This window comes from Ovis canadensis, chromosome 14, assembly GCF_042477335.2.
Source record: "Ovis canadensis isolate MfBH-ARS-UI-01 breed Bighorn chromosome 14, ARS-UI_OviCan_v2, whole genome shotgun sequence".
NCBI classification, from domain to species: Eukaryota; Metazoa; Chordata; class Mammalia; order Artiodactyla; family Bovidae; genus Ovis; species Ovis canadensis.
The window spans coordinates 53,166,001-53,187,434 of record NC_091258.1 but is presented as its reverse complement, the minus strand read 5'-3'; the positions used below and the strand labels follow the sequence as shown (position 1 = coordinate 53,187,434).

The window sequence follows — 21,434 nt, the reverse complement described above, 5'->3', positions numbered from 1 at the left end:
AGGCAAGTGAAGAGGCAAGTCAAGCAGCAGGAGGACGAGCACCTCTCCCGCCGCTGCGGCTGCCGTCCCCGCTCCCCTGTCATGCGTGCCTCCACTGTGGCAGCCCTGACTCCCAGCTCATTGCTGCTCTAGTCTCCATCACTGTCATCACCATCATCTGCTTCCATCTGGCACCTGCACACTTTCTCACGCAGAAAGCAGCCTGTCTGAGCCCTTTGTTATGTCCCAGAATGCTTCCAGCTGGCCTACCTGTTCTAAGGTGGAAGCTGGGAAGACACAACGGAACAGCTGAGACCTCAGGTTACTCATACTGTGCTTTTAAAGGTTCTCGAGAGGAGCTGCTGCTTCCAGAACAGTGGATCTCCCTGCAGCTATCCACCAAATCACCCGTGGTTCTTTAAGAACAACTTGCCTGCCCAAAACTGTAAGAAATAAATGTCTGTTGTTTTAAGCCAGCCAGTCTGTGGTAGTTGTTTTAGCAGGCCAAATGGACTAAGACAGGCCCTAAAAAGGAACTGTAGCCAACAATTAGCATCTCTTACTCTCTCTCAACTATTATATTAAGCACTTTCTAAGGACTGCCCATGTTTTATTTGCTCAGTTGTGTCTGACTGTTTGGAACCCCATGAACTTAAGCCCACCAGACTCCTCTGTCCATGGACTTCTCCAGTCAAGAATACTGGAGTGGGTAGCCATTCCCTTCTCCAGGGGATCTTCCTGACCCAGGTGGCTCAAGTGATAAAGAATCTTCCTGAAATGCAGGAGATTTGGGTTTGATCCCTGGGTTGGGAAGATCCCCTGGAGAAGGGAATGGCTATCCACTCCAGAATTCTTGCCTAGAGAAGTCCATGGACAGAGAAGCTTGGTGGGCTACAGTCTATGGGATGGCAATGAGTCAGACATGACTGAATGACTAATACTTTCACTTTCCTTTCAAGGATTGCCTAGTTAAATTCTCACAACAGGTTGATGAGGTAGGTATGATGATGGTCTTTAGTCTTCAGATGACAAACCTCCGAGAGTAAGTCAGTGGCTGAGCTAAGTCAGCCTGGTTCCAAAGCTGATGCTCTTCACACTTCACTGGACAACAGGAGAAGGCTCCTCCTTGGTTACTTCATGCCAGGCCATGCCCAAGGCAGTGACTCATAAAGTAGGCTTTTTTTTTTTTTCATTGTAAAAGTAATTGGAATCTACCACATAAGGAACATACAGTGCATTGTCTAAAAGCTTTCTCTGGAAAAGGAGGGACCCATTCTGACTTTATCTAAATATGGAAAGCAAGATACAGTTGACCCTGCCCCTTAAGTGACTTCCTACAGTTTTGCTGGAAGGTAAGAGTAGAGGGGTGTGCCCAGAGTCTACCTTGAAGCTCTCCAGAGGGATTTCTGTGATAAATGACCACTTCTATAAAAGCTCCAGAAGGTGTCTCCACTGCTACATGCTGCCAAACAGGTGGGCTGTGAAATCTCCCTTACAATCAGCTTCAGAAATGTCTCCAAAACAGGACAGCTTTTAAAGTCAATTTCTTCTTTTAAAAAATTTTAAGTTTTTTATTTTGTATTAGGGTATAGCCAATTAACAACATTGTGATAGTTTTAGGTGAACAACAAAATGACTTGACCATACATATACATGTATCCCTTCTCCCCTAAACTCTCCTTCTGTCCAGGTTGCCATATAACATTGAACACAGTTCCTTGTGATCTGATTTATCCACGTTTGTATTAATTAAGATTTCCCAACTCCCTCAAAGCTAGCTATATCTACTAAGGGCCAGACATTCAAAAATTGTCAATTTCTTTAATGTCTGGCTCTTAGTAGATATAGCTAGCTTTGGGGGAGTTGGGAAATCTTAATTAATACAAACGTGGATAAATCAGATCACTGTATGAAGCAAGCAGATGTCATTCTAACCCAGGTTCAGATGTGCACCTGTAACTTTCCATTGATTCCTTTAGAAGCCAGGTTAGTTCACACTGAATATCTAAAAGCCTGACGCCCTCCACTGAATTTGAGAAACTGAGAAGATGCCTTAAAAAGAATGAATCTAAAATAAGGCAACTAGAATTCTTCTATAATAACATAAAAACAGTACTAGAAGTTTCATAACACTCGAAATGAAAAGGCAGCCCAATTCATTTCCCTATGGGGTAACGTATCTCAGGAAATTGGACTAAATTAAACTGCAAACAGAAGCAGACTGGATGATTCCTCACATGGTGATCACTTTTAAGTTAAATACGAAGAGTGAAAAGTCGCCCTTTTCTTGGACTGGAGTCACTTGCAGGTTGACTACAAAGGCAGGAAATTATTTCTGGAAGCTCAGACTTGAAACATGGTGTGAAACCCTCCCATTAGTCCCAGAGGCAAATTTGATCCCCTGTTTTTAGCTCGCCCATCATAGCAGGAGAGGAGACTCTAGATAAATGGGCTATGGGAGGCCTGGGGGGCTTCCAGGGGCATCGGCATGGAGGATAAGCAGGACGGCTGGGGGCTGGCCTCACATTGTTCTCTTTCATCAGGGGCTTCAGATTTACCAATGGTGTTGTATTCATGATGAGGGTAGTAAGATGTAAGTGTTGACTTCATTATTATTCTGAAGCTATGTGCATGTGTTATACATGCTTTTGCCTACAGGATGTAATTTCACAATAAAACAAGAGTGAATGCCAAGGAACATTGTGGAGTGAGAAAGGGCTTCAACTGGGTTGGAAATCATTACTGACTGAGAGAGGCAGTTTCAGTTAAGCGACGGGCCAAGAGCCAGCTTAAATCGAACCAGGGAGTGAAAGGTGTGACTAGAGTACTGTTTTCCTCTGGCTCCTCATACAGAGATGGTGGTTGACACAAGAGGATTAAGAGGAGGGCTTTTCAAGCTGTGGAGCCCTTGTGCTGAGGGCAGAAAGCTAGAGGCCAAAAATCTCTCTCTCTGGTAAGACAGAGATTACTGATGGAGAGAAGCACAGATGGAAAGTCTGGCCTTGAAAAGCAACAGATGTCGGGAGGAGGAAATGAGATGATGAAAGCGGTAGCCTGAAGAAAAGCAATATGTGGTGTGGGCTAGAGGGAAGCAAGCTGTCTAGCAGTGTGGTAGGAACCTGGAAGGAGGGATGCCTGAGTGAGAGGCTGGCTGGGAGCTAAAAGGAAGGACCGATCCAGGAAACACTTTTGAGGAAAAACTGATGGCACGTACTGACCAACTGGGCTGAGGACAGAAGCAGAACCAAAGAAAGATGGTACAAAACCAGATAGGCATAGCCTTGGGAATGTTCAGGATCAATGCTCAGTGAGTGACGTGTTGCTTTCCGAAGTAATTGTGTTGGTTTACACGCCTATTATCAACACATGTGCTTCTAACCTCCACACCCTCAACAACATTCAGTACGGTCATACTGCATTTAATATGGTGGGTGTGCAATGGTGCCCAGCTGTTGTTTTCATTTCCATTTTCAAGATTGCTAATAAGATGGAACATCTTTTGATATGCTTACTGGCCATTCAGATCTCTTCTGTGAAATAACTGTTCATTTCCTCCCTTTTAAAATTGAATTACATGTTTTCTTCTTCAAAGGCATGCTTTATGTATTATGTACTCTAATAATTTGAAGGTAATGTGTATGCCGAAACCTTTTTCAGTTTGTAACTTGTCTTTCATTCTCTTCTACGGTGTAAAAAGGAATAAAATTTCTCAAATTTAAGGCAGAAACCATGAAAAGTTTCTTTAAGGTTCTGTGCTTTTTGTTATCTTAAGAAATTCCCCTTTATTCAGAGATCATCAAGGCATCATCCCACATTTTTTTCATATTTAAAGTTCAGACTTTTATGTCTTTAACCCATATGGAATTAGATTTTGAATAGTGTGAGTTTAGGGATGCATTTAGGCTTTTTTTCCTCCATAGATAGTGGATTGTCCCTAGATTATTCACTGAATATACCATTCCTTCTCCTTTGCTTTATGATTTCAACTTATGCCGGGAGCCAGCACGGGAGAGCCTACCCAGGACAAGGTCATGCGGAAAAGCCTGATGGGCAAGGCGAGTCAGGTCTCAAGGGGTCCTCTGTCTGAGCATCTACCCTGAAACCAAAATCTGTTTACTGTCTGCTATACTATAATCTTCTGACATTACCACCTTTCTCTGGAAAAAGTTAACTTAGAGCTCCAATAGTCTCCTGCATATAAAAAGAATGTCTCGGTTTAAACCCCTTTGATGGGTTTCTAACTTATCTGACCGGTCTGCCCGGACTTTTACAACTTTTGGATTGTTTACAGCCCCCAACCATGAGAGGCACGAAGCTTAAAACATCTTAAAGATATAGAGCCTTTTAGAGCTAAGAATTAGTTTGGTGAAGGGTTCCATTGTTGAGTTAATGTTTGCCGCCAGGCCTCCATATCCTTTATCTTTTAGGCACCTGGGAGGATATTAACGTAATCGGGATGCAGAAATAGGAATATAGTAGTTTTGATGTTAGCAACACTAGACTTTTGAGTTAATTAATTTTCTCTTTGTTATAAATCACTGTACTCCTTTTTGTTTGTTATAAATTGTTGTGTCCTTGCTATGTCAGAATGTAACTTTATTTAGTGCTTTCTGAGAGTGGCACCAGACTTTGGGAAGGACAACACTATTACCCTTATCAGAAAAGGGCTGTAAAATGCTAATTGGCCTTCTGGCCAGAAGATGATGTAAGTTACCTAAGACTTGTGTATACAACTAGGTATGCAGAGAGAAAGCCTGGTCTCGATAAGAGTCAGGGCTGTTGACACTGCATAATTTTATATTATCCATTGATCTCTATGTACAAGAAAAGGTATAAAAAGCCTTTATGAACAATAAAGGATGGACCAGTTTCTCAGACCAGCTTCTCGAACTGGTTTCTTGGAAATCTGGCTCCCCCCGTGTCTAATCTCTCTCTTTCTCTCTTTCTCCCTCTCCCTCCCTCTCCTTTTCAGGCTGAATTCCCATCTGGAGCGGGGAGGCTCACCATGTATACTTACTTGCCCTGGCTTCTAAGACCCACGAGAGAGGGAGCCTAAGACGGGCACCCTCCACTATTCAAACAGGTGCCGGTGGCCTAACATAGGTGGTGCAAACATCTTGTCTTGAGGTTTTATTAGTTTTCCACGTAAACCAAGTTATTCAGCCTCTTTTCTCCACTAATTTTCCTACTACACTATTCTTTCCTAATCTCTCTTTTATATTTCTAAATAAGTAAGTTTTTCCTTGCTATGCCGTCCCCCCTTTGAATTACCCTGGATCCATCGGGGCTGGACCCCGGCAAACTTAGTTATGTTTCCATACATTTATGGGTTTGTTTCTGGACTCTATTCTGTTCTTTAGTCCATTTGCCTATCTGTGCACCAATACCACACTATTAAAATCACTATATTTTCATACTAATGTGTTATCCAGTAGAGAAAGACCTCCCACTTTGGAGGGACTTGACTAATCTTGTCCCTTTGCTCTTGCATATATATTAATATTTTAGAATCAACCTGTTGGGATTTTGATTATAAGTGCATTGAAACTATAATTTGGGGGAGAAATACAATATCTTTAACAAACTGAGTCTTTTAAAGCAAAGATCATAGTATGTCTCACCTTGTATTTATGTCTTTGAAAATGAGTTTTAATAAAGTTATTTTATATATAGAGAGATTTGCAATTTTTGTTAAGTTTATTCCTACATTTAAAAATTTGCATTCTCTTTTTTATTTGCTGCTGGTACACAGAAATGCATTTGGCTTTTATAACTCATACCCATCCATCATCCTCACTAAATTCTTTTCCTAACTCTAATAATCTGCTATGGATTATTTTGAGTTTTTTATATAAGTAATCATAACATGGCAGTTTCATTTCTTTCTTTCCAAATCTAGCCCCTCTTGTTTATTTTTGTATCTTCTTGCACAGGCCAGGCTCTTTAGTAAATTACTGAATAGAAATGCAGCTTTGTCTTGTTTGTGATATTAAAGGAAATAATTTTAACATATTATTGTTTTTCAAGTTATCCTTGATTGAGTTGAGGAATTCTCCCATGAACAGTTGTTTAGCTTTATTAAATGGTTTCTCTTTAATCTATTGAAAGGACCATATTTCTTTAAAATAGTAAAGTGATGAATGTTTAGATTTTTCATATCTTGACTCAACCTTGCACTCCTGGAATAAGCCCAACTTGGTCATGATAGTCCATCTTTTTATCCTGCTGGATTCAATTTGCTAACATTTTGGTGGATTTTTGCATTCACATTTTTAAATTAATGAGTGATAATGACATGAAATATTTATGTCTCTGATCTGGCTTAATTGGTTTTGGCTACTTTAGTTTCCAAAAATGACAAGTAATATTTTCTCTTTTATTTCTCAAGAGTTATGTAAGTTTGTGAGTTGTGTAGACAAAGGAAGCCATCAACAAAGTGAAAAGACGTACTAAATGGAAGAAAAAATACTTGCAAATGATATCACCAATAAGGGGTTAATACCCAAAATATATAAACAGCTCATACAACTCAACATCAGAAAAACAAACAATTTGATTTAAAAATGGGCAGACTACCTGAATAGACATTTTTCCAAAGAGGACATGCAGATGTCCAATAGGCACACGAAGGAGATGTTCAACATCATTAATTATCAGACAAATGCAAATTTTTGAAACTATAATGAGCTATCACTGCACATCTATCAGAAGAGTTATAAAAAGGAACATAAATAACAAATGCTGGAAAGGATGTGAAGAAAAGGGAATCCTCAAATACTGCTGATGGAAACATAAGTTGATGCAGTCACTGCAAAAAACAGTATGGAGGTTTCTCAAGAAACTAAAAATAGAATTATAGTATGACTTGACAATTCCATTCCTAGGTATATATTGGAAAAAAACCCCAAAACATGAATTTGAAAAGATACATGTACCTCAGTGTTCATAGCATCATTATTTACAATTGCCAAGATACAGAAGCAACCTCAGTGTCAATCAACAAATGAAGGGATAAAGATGTGGTGTGTATATGTGTGTGTGTGTGTGTGTGTATGTGTATGTGTGTATATATATATGTGTGTGTGTGTGCGTGTGTGTGTGTAATGGAATACTTCTCAGCCATAAAAGAAGGAAATTTTGCCATTTCCAACAACATGGATGGATAACAACATTATTCTAACTGAAGTAAGTCACACAGAGAAAGACAAATACTATATGATATCATATTCGAGGAATCTACAAAATACAACAAACGTGAATATAACAAAAAAGAAACAGAGTCACAGATATAGAGAACAAAATAGTGGTTATGAGTGGGGAGAGGGAAGATGGGATCAATATTGGGGCAGGGAAGTAAAATGTAGAAAATAAACTACAAGGACATACTGTATAACATAGAAAACATAGCTAATATTTTATAATAACTATTAGTGGAGTATAACCTTTAAAACTGTGAATCACTATATTATAAACCTGTAATTTATACAATATTATACATCAACTGAACTTCAATAAAAAATTAGCAATATAGAAAATAATTTGTGTAAGTTTGGAATTATTTGTTCCTTGAATGCTTAGAAAAACTTGCTTTTGTCTATCAAGACTAGTGTTTTATTATAGAAAAGCTTGAAACTATTCAATTTCCTCAATGATTTAAAGACCATTTGGATTTCTTTTTTTTTAATATAAATTAATTTTTTTAATTGGAGGTTAATTACTTTACAATATTATATTGGTTTTGCCATACATCAACATGAATCCACCACAGGTATACACGTGTTCCCCATCCTGAACCCCCCTCCCACCTCCCTCCCCATACCATCCCTCTGAGTCGTCCCAGTGTACCAGCCCCAAGCATCCAGTATCATGCATCGAACCTGGACTGGCGATTCGTTTCATATATGATATTATACATGTTTCAATGCCATTCTCCCAAATCATCCCACCCTCTCCCTCTCCCACAGAGTCCAAAAGATCGTTCTAAACATCTGTGTCTCTTTTGCTGTCTTGCATACAGGATTATCGTTACCATCTTTCTAAATTCCATATATATGCGTTAGTATACTGTATCAGTGTTTTTCTTTCTGGCTTACTTCACTCTGTATAATAGGCTCCAGTTTTATCCACCTCATTAGAACTGATTCAAATGTATTCTTTTTAATGGCTGAGTAATACTCCATTGTGTATATGTACCACAGCTTTCTTATCCATTCATCTGCTGATGGACATCTAGGTTGTTTCCATGTCCTGGCTATTATAAACAGTGCTGCACTGAACACTGGGGTACACGTGTCTCTTTCAATTCTGGTTTCCTTGGTGTGTATGCCCAGCAGTGGGATTGCTGGGTCATAAGGCAGTTCTATTTCCAGTTTTTTAAGGAATCTCCACACTGTTCTCCATAGTGGCTGTACTAGTTTGCATTCCCACCAACAGTGTAAGAGGGTTCCCTTTTCTCTACACCCTCTCCAGCATTTATTGCTTGTAGACTTTTGGATTGCAGCCATTCTGACTGGTGTGAAATGGTGGATTTCTTTTTTTTAAGTTAGTTTTCAAAAGTTATATTTTTCTAGGAATTTATCCATTTTATCCAAATTTTCAAAATTTTCCATAAAGTTACTCATGAAAATTTCAGCCTTTTAATATCTGCTACAATTGTAGTTATGTCACTTGTGTATTCCCAGCAATAGTTGTGTCTTTCTTTTTTTTTGGTTAGTCTTGTTTGAATCTATCAATTTTATTGATAGTCTCTTCTCCTGGCTTTGTTGATTCTTTGTATTTTATTTAATTTTCTCTTTCATCAGTTTCTGGTCATACATTTAGTGTTTCCTTCTGTCTATTCTCTCTGACTTTATTTATTATCTGTTTACCCAACTTCTAAAGGTGTAAATGTTCAACTTAATTTTCAGCCTCCCTTCTTTTGTAACATAAGCATCTAAAGTACAGTTTGTCAGTGGAAGCACTATCAATATTTTGAATAGATAATTCTTTGTTGCCGGGGGATGTCCTGTGTATTCAAAAATGCTGAGCAGCATGCCTGGCCTGTCCCCACAGAATGGGTGAAAATATTTGCAAACAAAGTGACTGACTGACAAGGGATTAATTGCCAAAATATACAAACAGCTCATGCAGTTCTACATCAAAAAAACAAACAACCTAATCAAAAATGGGGAGGAGATCTAAATAGACATTTCTCCAAAGAAGATAGACAGATGACCAAAAAGCATATGAAAAAATTTTCAACATCACTAATTATCACTAGAAATGCAAATCAAAAGTACGAGGTATAACCTTACACGAGTCAAAATGTCCATCATCAAAAAAGTCTACAAACAGTAAGTGCTGAAGAGGGTGTGGAGAAAAAGCGACCCTCCTACACTGTTTGTGGGAATGTAACCTGGTACAACCGCTATAGAGAACAGTCTGGAGAACTACCATATGATTCAACAGTCTCACTCCCAGGCATATATATCTGAATAAAACCATACTTCGAAAAGATACATGCACCCCAATGCTCACTGCAGCACTATTCACAATAGCTGAGACATGGAAGTTACCTACATGTCCATCAACAGAGGAACAGACAAAGACGATGTGCTATATACATGTAATGGAATATTTACTCAGTCATAAAAGAACAAAGTAATGCCATTTGTAGCAAAATGGATGCACCTAGAGATGATCACACTAAAGACAGCAAAAGATAAATACCATATGATATCACTCATATGTGGAATCTAAGTTTTTAAAATGATACTAACAAACTTATTTATAAAACAAATAAGACTTACAGATACTGAAAACCAAAGGGGAAGCATGGGGAGGTTGGGGGACAAATCAGAAGTTCGGGATTAACATACATATACTACTATATAATGGAGAAGGAAATGGCAACCCACTCCAGTCTTCTTGCCTGGAAAATCCCATGGACAGAGGAGCCTGGCAGGCTATAGTCCATGGCGTCACAAGAGTTGGACATAACTTAGCGACTAAACCACCAACCAGAACTACTATATAAAAGATAGATAACCAACAAGGACCTACTATATAGCCATAAGAAACTCTACTCAAATTCTGTGAGAGGATGAAAAAGAATGAATATATGTATACACATAACTGAATCATCTGAAACTAACACAACATTGTAAATCAACTATAATCCAATAAAAAAATTTTTAACTATACTTTAGCTTTTATTACCACTATTTTTTTTTCCAATCTCATTCAATCTGTTGTTCTTGTTTATTTACTAAATTGTGTCTGACTCTTTGTGACCCCATGGACTATAGCCCACTAGGCACCTCTGACGATGGGGTTTTCCCGGCAAGAATACTGGAGTGGATTGTGATTTCCTTCTCCAGAGGCTCTTCCCAACCTGGGGATCAAACCCACATCTTCTGCATTGCAGGTGGATTCTTTACCGCTGAGCCGCCAGGGAAGCCCGTCATTCAATCTAAGTATTTAGTAAATTTCATTGTGATTTTTTTCATCCCAAATTATTCAGAAGTGTCTAAGCCTATGTACTTGTAAATATCTATTTGTTATCGATTTATAACACATTGATTTAAGCCCTCAGTTCAGTTCAGTTCAGTTGCTCAGTCGTGTCCGACTCTTTGCGACCCCATGAATCGCAGCACGCCAGGCCTCCTTGTCCATCACCAACTCCTGGAGTTCACTCAGATTCATGTCCATCGAGTCAGTGATGCCATCCAGCCATCTCATCCTCTGTCATCCCCTTCTCCTCCTGCCCCCAATCCCTCTCAGCATCAGGGTCTTTTCCAATGAGTCAACTCTTTGCATGAGGTGGCCAAAGTACTGGAGTTTCAGCTAGCATCATTCCTTCCAAATAAATCCCAGGGCTGATCTCCTTTAGAATGGACTGGTTGGATCTCCTTGCAGCCCAAGGGACTCAAGAGTCTTCTCCAACACCACAGTTCAAAAGCATCAATTCTTCAGTGCTCAGCCTTCTTCAATATGGTAATTTTTTACAAATGTTCGATAAGGCTGGACGAGTTTTTTCTTAGTGGGATGTTCAACATATATCAATTATATTGAGCCTGTTAATTGTGTTCAAGTTGTCTGTAGCAGAGTTGTCTAACAAAACTTTCTGCAGTGATGAAATGTCCTATATCTTTAGTATTAAATACAATAACCACTAACCCACATGTGGTTATCAGCACTTAAAATGTGAGTGTGACTAAGGAGCTGCATTTTTAATTAAAATTTTTTTAATTTAAGTAGCTACATGAGCCTTGGTGGCTACTCCATGGGGCAATGCAAACTATATAGTCTTGCTGATTTTCTGTCTGCTTGAGAGGGTGTTATTAAAGACAGTGGATTTGTCTACTTCTACTTGTGGTCCTCTGAGTATCTGCTTTAAGTATTTTGAAGTTATGTTTTGAGACATGTGGAATTTAGATTTATTATATCTTTCTGGTGAACTGAACTTTTAAAAAATGACCTAGCAACTTTCTTGATCTCTAGCAATGCTTTTTTTGTTTGTTTTAAAGTCTATTTTTACAGTTGCCAGGGCAGGAGTTGGGGGAAGCAGGGAGGAGGGGAGGGATACACTGGGATATTGGGATTGGCATATACATACTGCTGCTGCTGCTGCTAAGTCACTTCAGTCGTGTCCGACTCTGTGTGACCCCATAGACGGCAGCCCAGGGGTCCCCTGTCCCTGGGATTCTCCAGGCAAGAACACTGGAGTGGGTTGCCATTAGAAAAGAGATAACTAATAAGGACCTATTTTATAGCACAGGGAACTCTACTCAATACTCTGTAATGACCTATATGGGAAAAGAATCTAAAGTTTTCAAGAGTAGATATATGTATGTGTATAACTGATTCACTTTGCTGTGCAACAGAAACAACATTGTAAACCAACTATTCACCAATGAAAATTTAAAAAATGATAATACAAAATTAAGAATATCTTAACTGACATGTCATAGGTTTGTCAGAACTCCCCCTCAAGATATGCCTGTTTTATCTTTTCCCATCCTTTTACATTACCATGTCCTTATTTTTCAGATATCTCTTTTTAAAATAATTGTGAGTAAAATCCAGAAGCATGGCCATTTTCTTAGCTAGTGTAATTTACATTGATTTCAATTACTGATACATTTGGATTTATCATTTTATTTTGTAATTTAAAAAAATTTTCTCTGTATCTTCTCCATGTCACCCCTTCTCCTAATTTTTAAATTTATCTTTGGATTGACTGTAATTGTCCCCTTTACTTTTTCCCTCTTCTGGAACAATTCAAAGACCTAAAATCTTTGATTTCTCCTCTTTCATAGTGAACACTATTTCAGTCCTATATTGATATGATATTTATCCCCCAGATTTTACATTACTATTATCATTTTATGTAGTTAATGGAGTTAAAGTTTACCCATAATGTACCATTTTCTTAGTTCAGAAATCTTTCTTGAATCTTAGACATTATATCAGATAATTTTCCTAAGTATACCCATGAAAGTGTCTTTAATGAGTCTGTCCCTCCTTTAATGGGCCTGCTGATAATGACCTCTTGCAGTTACAGTTATTCTAAGGACTGCTGTTTCTGGTTCACAGTAGCCAATGTCACTCTCTTACTTTACACCCTTCCATAGCTTTTCACTACATTTTGAAAAAAAGTCAAATTTCTTAGCATGACCTGACTGGCCCTACAGAACCTTCCAGTCGTATTGTTAACATTTCCCTGGCTCATGAGCTTGTGATATCATGACCTTTTTACTCTTTGAATGTTTACTCATACATGTGCTGATTTAAATTTTTTTAATTAAAAACTGTTATGAGCTAAATTCAAGGTCCCCCTTGAAATACTATGTTGAAGTTCTAACCCCCAGTACTCTGCCCCACTGCTCAGGGGATATTCTTAGGTCAACTGCCCCTCAACCCTCAGCCATACATGACTCACGACAGGTCACAGGACATCCTGCAACTGGTGAGGGAGGTCACGGAGGTTCTGGTTAGGAGTCTCACCCCCTATCCCTTCAGGCCTCTGCGCTCTTTCTTAACCTCATCTAGACTAATCCTTCAGGTGTGCTGTCTACTTCCTGCCAGCATCAGCTTATGGTGGTTTGTTACAGCAGCAGAAGGAAGCTAATACAGGTGAAGGGTTAGTCCCTGTTGGCCCTGGATTCATTCTTTGGGCTGTAAAATAATCATTCTGGCTCAAGTACAAGCAGGGGGAGAATTAGGGCAAAAAGGAGGTATGGGAGGGGCTTAAGAGCTTGACTTGGCACTTTGCCTGAAGCTATCTGTGGCCACTTCTGTTCCCTTTTCTGACCTTCTTGCTCCCTCAACAGAGCTGCTTGCCCTCTAGCCCTCAGGCTCCATAATTTCTTTTACAAACTTCCCTGGAAGGTGGCAAAGAAGAAACCATGACTGCAGAAGTTTAAAGGATTCTGAGAGGTTTAGGGCCTCGGGGGAAGGGACAGGGTTACTTATGAAAGGGATAAATGCTCAGGCCAGCAAGCGATAACCTGTGGCCCTCAGGCTCTGTAGCTTCTGACTGATTTCAGGAGAAGGTATCTCCAAGCCAACTCTGGGACGCTGCTTCTCAAATAGGTCCTGTGTTTACACTGGGGTGCCAATCCACTGATTTCCTCAATAAAGGAATAACACCTGACACTTCCTGATCATGTATTATGTGATGGGCAAAGATCTATGCTCTGAATAGGGGTGGAGTCAAGCCTCACCACGTCCATATGTGGGAGCTGCCATTACAATCGCCCTCGTTTCAGATGAGGAAGCCGAGGCTCAGGGACTGTCAGCCATCCACCAAGTCAGGTGGGGCAGGTGGCTGAGTGGGAGGCTGCACAGAGGCCAGGCTCTCAGCATAGTGAGCAGCCCTGGAAGGCTGGGGTGCAAGGATACCCAGTGCCTGCCCCAGGGGACTCAATAAAATTGTTTCTGTTCTGAAAGAAAAATAAAGCCTCGTTTTATTTTCCCCCTAAACATTTTTGTTTTCTTGATTGGGCCCTTGGGCAAAGCAAGGGCCTGTCCTTGACCGTGAGTTTGGGCTTACCTGACTGTGGAGAGGAGTGGTGGGGAGGACAGGGAGGCATGCTGGGCCTGGCCATCCTGCCCACACTCGGCCTGTGGCCTGTGAAGGCTCGGCTTCAGCCTTGGTGAATGTGGCCTGGTACAGGGAAGTGAGTTTCTACCCTTTAGAAGGAAAAGGGGTCTGAGTCCATTATCTCGGTGTCTAAAGATCATGTGGTTCTGACGCTTAGGGTCCTGGGGAGGGTTTCGCTTAGCAGCCCTTGGTGGGAAGGAACAGAGACGAAGGAACCTTTTGAGACCTGAAAACAGCCACCAATTGCAGATTTTTCTTTAGAGTGTCATCTCGGAGACACATGCACTTCACAAGCATTTAGTGCTCACAACAACTCTTTTCAGTTTCTGCATCACCCCCTTTCACAGGTAAGTAAACCAGGGCACAGGGTCACACATTTAGGAGGACAGACCTAGGAGGACATACCCAGCCAGGTCCAATTCCACAGCCCAGGACCTCAGCTACCATTGACTCCGTGTCTTTAAAAAGTTCCACTTCCAAGGCAAGACAGAGTGAGGGGTGATGAAGAAACAGACAGAAGCCTCCAGGCAATGAGCATCTCTCTATCGTGCTTCCAGCCATTCCACTCTCCTCTTACAATCACAATATTGGATAAATGACGCTCACCACAGAAAAATCAGTGCGAGAACAATACATGTTCTTTTGCTGTCAGGCTGGGCTCCCTTAGGCTCTTGTATTTGATTTATTTATAATCTGATTTGGAAATGAAAAGGCAAAGCTGTCCTTGGGGACCATGTGGCCCACATGCTCGAAGTTCTAACATCGCGTCAGCCTGCAGCTCTTAGTCTGGGCATGGATGCCAGCTGAGCCAGCATCTGCTTGGCTCTCTCTGGTCTCTTCAGAGCAAAGCCTGGTTTGAGTGTGGGTGTTCCTTTGCTCTCCTTCTACACAGATGCCATGAAACATCATATTCTTATCCAGCTGAGCAGTCAGGCCAAAGAAAGGGTACATTCCTATAGCACTGGTCAGGCCAGCAGCCGTGCCCAGTCCTGATGTCACCCCAGCTTCCTCACTACACATGAGCAACTGGACTGTCATCTACCAGAGTCAGCCTAGAACCCTGTCATGCACAGGGACTCACCTAGATGAGTGGGTTTCAGACAATGGCAGGCTTACAGAGTACTTACCAAACACACTTGCCCACTTCACATCTTTGTTTTTATGTGTGATATGAGATGGAAAAATTTTTAGAACAAAAATTATGCTCAAACAAGAGAACTGCTTTGAATGTCTGAGTCAGAATTGCCTACAAAATCTCACACATATACATAAACTCCCAAATGCACAGACACATGCCTGCACACATGTACACACACACACACACACACACACACACACACACACTCCCTTGGGTGTGATATATGTGTGCTGTGATAGGCAGGAATATTTACACTGTCAAGGTCTCCTCATATCCTGTCTAATAAAAAAGAAAATCCTCTTTTAGCGCTTTTGTTTCTTTTATTAGTTGTGAGGGTTAGAGGAATTCTGATTGGAAATGAAAGGTTTGTGTTGGTATATCTGATAAATGTGACCTTTAGTCAATGAGTGGTTCATGTTTTCCTGACGGGCTGTCCAGACAGAGTCTGTCTGGACAGCAAGTGGCATTTTTTTCTATGCAAGGTAACATTTATGCCTTGAACCTCCATTTGGCAGGTGCCAGGAAGTTGACAGAAAAGAATGTTAAACCAGTCATGAAATGACTCTCCTCTCACTACAAACACCAGGGGCAGGGAGAGAAGTTGATTAATTACAAAATATTCTTTGAGGACTCACTCTGTGCTATGGACTGTGCTGGGCCCAGGGATAAAGAGGCCACAGGTCAGATGTGCTTCCTAGTCTCACAGGGATTAAGAGCCAGCAGGGGAGTTGAACCTTAGCCAGAGTTCAAATGTGATGAGTCACGGAGGAGACGGGCTACTGGTGCCTATGACAGGGGCCCTCCAGTAGGGAAGGGTCTTAGAGAAGGCTTCTCAGGGAAGGAAGTTTAAGCTGAGACTTGACGAGGCAGCAGGGCCAGCTAAGTGAGCAGGTAGAGCTTCCAGCAGAGAGAAGGCGTGAGGCAACAACAGCACTGGGCAGGAAAGAGGCTGGCATGTGAGCAAACAGAACGGTGTCAAGGAGGTAGCGGACAGCAAAGTGAGGAAAACGGAGAGGAATGCAGAGGTGGTACATGTTGAGCCTTGAAGAACACAGTGAGTATTTGTACTTAATCTCAAAAAGCACGGGTGTCCTCAAAGGCTTAAAACCATGGCAGTGACGTGCTCATCATTGGCTGCGGAGGGAGTGATGGACTGTGGCACAGGAGTAGAGCCAGAGAGCCCGGTCAGAGGCTGTCACAACAGTCCAGGGAAGAGGCAAAGGTACCTTCAATTAGTGTAACAACCATGGACATGGGAATGAGAGGTTTTTAGAAGGTGGAATAGGTAGAATTTGGTGATGGATTTGATGGGGTACATGGGACAAGAAAGAGGAAGAAGTCTAGATGCCTCCCAGGAGGACAGTGGAGTCATTTACTGGAACAGGGGCCCTGGAGGAGAAGCAGGGAGGGGGTGGAGCCTGAGTTTGGAGTGGGGTCCACCGGACATGAGCCACCTATTAAACAGCCATGGGAGACGTCAAGAAGGCAAACTTGCAGCTCCGAGGGTTCTAGGAGGAGATACCCATTCGGAAGCCTCTGCCACAGGAGCTAAGTGAAGCTGTGGGTGGGGCGGCTCCAGGAGGAGCAGAAGGCCCAGGAGGGAGCCCTGTGTCCCCACAACTCCAGCTGTTGCTGGCCAAGAGTAGCGGTAGTCAGTCGAGGGGACGAGAGGAAAAGCAGGAGAGTATGGTGCTGTTCAAGACATGAAAGGCATTATGTTTCAGGAAGGAAGGGTTAAACCACTGTGCTGAATGCTACTAAGGGTTATTTTTCCAAGAAAACCTGTCTCTATCACGCTCCTGATTACACATCCCAGCAGTGCCTCCAAGAAAGAGTCTAAGGTCCTTATCATGGAATCCCAGGCCTCTCATGTGCTTCCGCCAGTCCACCTGCCCAGACTCCTCTCCCCGACTGCCCCGTACCAATGAAGTCTGTGCTGTGGTCCCTGTGGACACTGACAAGTGTGTACCATCTGCTTTTCCCACATTCCTCCCCCCAGATTGCAGCTTTTGTCTGGAGACGTGCCCCACTCCCACCCTTTCAGTCCACATGGTTCTGAGTCACCAGTGCAGCCCTTGGCATGGGGCACACAATCAGGTCAACGCTAATCAAGTGCTTCACCCTCTCCCGACAGGGACTGGTGAGGGGAGGGAAGGTGATTTAAGGTGGTCCCATCAGGGTGAATTTCCTGGAAGTTCTGGGACCAAGGCTTATCTTCCTTTCCAGTGGCTCAGAATCACACAGACATGGCCCCAGGCGTGCTGGCAGCACTGAGAACATGGCTAACGCGTGAAGGAGAGCAGAGCTGAGACAGGGAGACTGGCACCAGGGACATTCTTTGAGTCTTTCCTTTAAGCCAGGCCAGAAGCCAAAATGAACTTGGAATTCTGAGCTGTGGCAACCAGTGAATGAACTCTGTTTTTTGTTTTCACATAGAGCCAGGTTTCCTGTCACTTGTGGCAGAATCCATGAATCCTAACTTCTATACCTGCTATTTCTGTAACTGAGAATGTTTCTGGGCTTCTCTGACTAGAGCATTTAACTGTGCTTTGCAGCGCAGTCTTCTCTGACTCCTGTGAGCACTCATCCCCATGGCCGCTCATAGAGCCTGGCACCACCACGTGCCCACCATGGTTTACACACCTGCCTCCCCAACAGCCTCAGTCCAGGGATCATGTCTTACTTCTGTATCTCTGATGCCTCACAAAGCATTTGGTGTGTAAGAGTCACTTATCAAATGGTTTCCGAGAGACTCTCTGAATGAACAAATGAAATACAAGCAAGAGGCTCAACAACAAGATATTAGAAGACAAAGAAGAAAGGGAAATAAAGGTCAAATGAGTGCTTAAGCCAATGAAAAATTAAGTGTATCACCTCTAGTACTGGCCAAGTACATTTTCAAAATGTCATCATTTTAAATTATGGAAATGGCTTCTCGAAAACAAAAAAATAAATAAAGCATGTCCCCTGCTCCCAGATGGAATAAATTCATTTAGCTGTGTTGCATCAGAATAACTTCTACGATCTGGTAGTCGGAACTCATTAGATCAGGTTGACTGATTTTTCCATAATTATTTTAAACGTTCACCATCTACAAAATTTCATCCCAAACCTGGACAGTCAGCCGTTGACACCTAAATGACTAGGCTCGATCAACTCAGGCTCTGAACCGGCTTCAGTGCTACACTGGGTTATCATCAGATGTTTATGGAAGACATCCAGAGCAAGCCATAGTTACCATGGAAACAGGCATGCTAAAGGAAAGGATGGCTGTCATACACAAGATGAGGACTGTGTATAGGAAGCATCGACTAGCCAAGAAACAACATGAGATATTCCCAGTTAAGAATGGCTGTTCATATTCAGGTGTTGAAAACTGAGCTGTCCAAACATCCAACAGGGAAACATGCAGAAGCCCATTCATCCTGGCCACCAATGTGGCTTTTGACCCAGATGAAACTGTTACTAAAAGGCCTGAATGAAATAGGCTGTTTCCATTTCTGTAAAGGGGTGTTTTTCAAATTAAGTTGGATTTAGCTTCTAAGTGAAAAGGAGAGACACTTTTAAACCTAAATATTGTGAAGACAGCTTTTCCCTTTCAGTGCTTTCCATCTCTCACATACACTCCCACGTATGAGTATATGTCTATACATATAATGTACATTTACGGGTCAGAACAAAACCCACTGAAACATGCAGAAGGTAGAGTTCAGGGGAGCACACGCCTCATGTATTGTCCTACTCAGTTTGTGCTTTGAGTTTGAAATGCTTATTAAGGAAACTTGACAAAGAGTATTTTCAGTGATAAATCTCTAATGATCCAACCATTAGATTCAAAATTAGAGCAGGCTTAGGGATATCACTTTGTTCATCTAGTGGCAATTGGGGCTTTCAAGAATATTTTTTCTGCTTTTCCTGTGAAACCGACGATGGACCATGGCTCTTTGTTCCTCTGTCAGTGATTAGTTGTGGAACTTTATCTCAACTGAAAGCATTATTGAGGGCTTCCCTGGTGGTCCAGCAGTTAAGAATCCACCAGCCAATGCAGGCAACACTGGTTCAGTCCTGGTTTGGGAAGATTCCACGTGTCGCGGAACAACTAAGCTCATAAACCACAACCACTGAAGCCTGTGCTCTAGAACCAGGAGCTGCAACAACTGAAGGACCACACACCCCGGAGCCTGCGCTCCGCAACAAGAGAAGCCATCACAGTGAGAAACCCAGGCGTTGCCACTGAACAGTAGCCCTGCTTGTTGCAACTAGAGAAAGCTTGCATGCAGCAAAGCCAGAGATAAATAAACAGAAGTTAAAAAAGGAGAATATTCATGGAAGACTGGGACTCAGAATACAGCAAACTCAGTGCAAAGTCCAAAGGAGATTTAAAAAAAAATGAAAGCACAGGAGAGCTCTGCAGGATTGCCCTGCTGGTTGGTACCTTATCTGATTTTCCTCATTGTCCACCAGGAAGAACCAGCGAAACTTCACAACCAGGGGGCTGCAGTTGGTGATTGTGACGTAGCGGATCACCTCAGTGTCATTCAAGATACAGCCAAAATCCAGCTCCATGGTCTCAAAGGTGAGGTTGGGGTAATTCACTTCTCCACGCAGGTGCAGGATGTCCACTTGAGGATGCTCCACATACTTGATGGCTAAAACTTCTTCAGCCACCCAGTTGTTCAGATCATTTTTGTAGGAAGGGTCAAATCTGACCAGCAGGTCTTTTACTTCACCGACTTCCAGTTTAACAGGCTACAAAAAAAAAAAAAAAGATAATGGGGAGTTACCAATCTCTACACTATGCATTTACAACCTGATATATGAAATAGGGCAACCAAAGTTATTTCATGTGAGGGCTGTATATTGTGACCCTGCTTATTTAACTTATATGCAGAGTACATAATGAGAAATGCCAGGCTGGATGAAGCACAAGCTGGAATCAAGACTGCTTGGAGAAATATCAATAACCTCAGATAGGCAGATGACATCACCCTTATGGCAGAAAGTGAAGAAGAACTAAAGAGCCTCTTGATGAAAGTGAAAGAGGAGAGTGCAAAAGTTGGCTTAAAGCTCAACATTCAGAAATTTAAGATCATGGCATCCAGTCCCATCACTTCATAGGAAATAGATGGGGAGACACTGGAAACAGGGTCAGACTTTATTTTGGGGGGCTCCAAAATCACTGCAGATGGTGACTGCAGCCATGAAATTAAAAGACACTTACTCCTTGGAAGAAAAGTTATGAGCAACCTAGATAGCATATTGAAAAGCAGAGATATTACTTTGCCAACAAAGGTCCGTCAAGTCAAGGCTATGGTTTTTCAAGTGGTCATGTATGGATATGAAAGTTGGACTGTGAAGAAAGCTGAGCACCGAAGAATTGATGCTTTTGAGCTGTGGTGTTGGAGAAGACTCTTGAGAGTCCCTTGGACTGCAAGGAGATCCAACCAGTCCATTCTAAAGGAGATCACTCCTGGGTGTTCATTGGAAGGACTGACGCTAAAGCTGAAACTCCAGTACTTTGGCCACCTCATGCGAAGAGTTGACTCATTGGAAAAGACCCTGATGCTGGGAGGGATTGGGGGCAGGGGGAGAAGGGGACAACAGAGGATGAGATGGCTGGATGGCATCACCGACTCGATGCGGATGAGTTTGAGTGAACTCCGGGAGTTGATGACAGACAGGGAGGCCTGGTGTGCTGCAATTCATGGGGTCGCAAAGAGTCGGACATGACTGAGCAACTGAACTGAACTGACTGATGTGCACACACATACATATACATACATATAGACACACACGTTAGCAAGAAACACATACATACACACATATATGTATATATATATATACATACACACACACACAGTTTAACCATAACCATGCATCCACAGTTTACATAAACAGCTGACATACTGATAGCAATATCTATATGTATCCATCTCCATCTCAATCTCTATGCACATACATATTTTTCAATAGTTGAAAATGAAAGCAAGAAAAAATTGGAGAAAAATCATTTGAAAGAAGAGATTTTGATAAACGTTGTGAGGTTCTAAGGATTGAGGAGTTGTGAAAGGAAAGTCTGCAATGAATGGCTAATATAAAATATTCTGAAAATAATATAAAAACTGAAAATAAATTAGATTGCAAAACGCTCTTCCTAGATAAGTGGGAAATGTTCTTTGCTTAAGAAAAATTTTAAAAAGGCTTTCTAAAGGACTGGGGGAGGAGTTTTGT

General features: G+C 41.7%; 1 protein-coding gene across 1 annotated transcript in view; it reads right to left on the bottom strand.

Moving 5' to 3' along the window:
- HYDIN (HYDIN axonemal central pair apparatus protein) overlaps positions 1–21,434 on the bottom strand; it is a 347,975-nt gene that overhangs the window by 117,052 nt on the left and 209,489 nt on the right. The window contains 1 exon segment of the mRNA XM_069548980.1: positions 19,639–19,952. Within this exon segment, the coding sequence (XP_069405081.1) occupies positions 19,639–19,952 (314 nt within the window).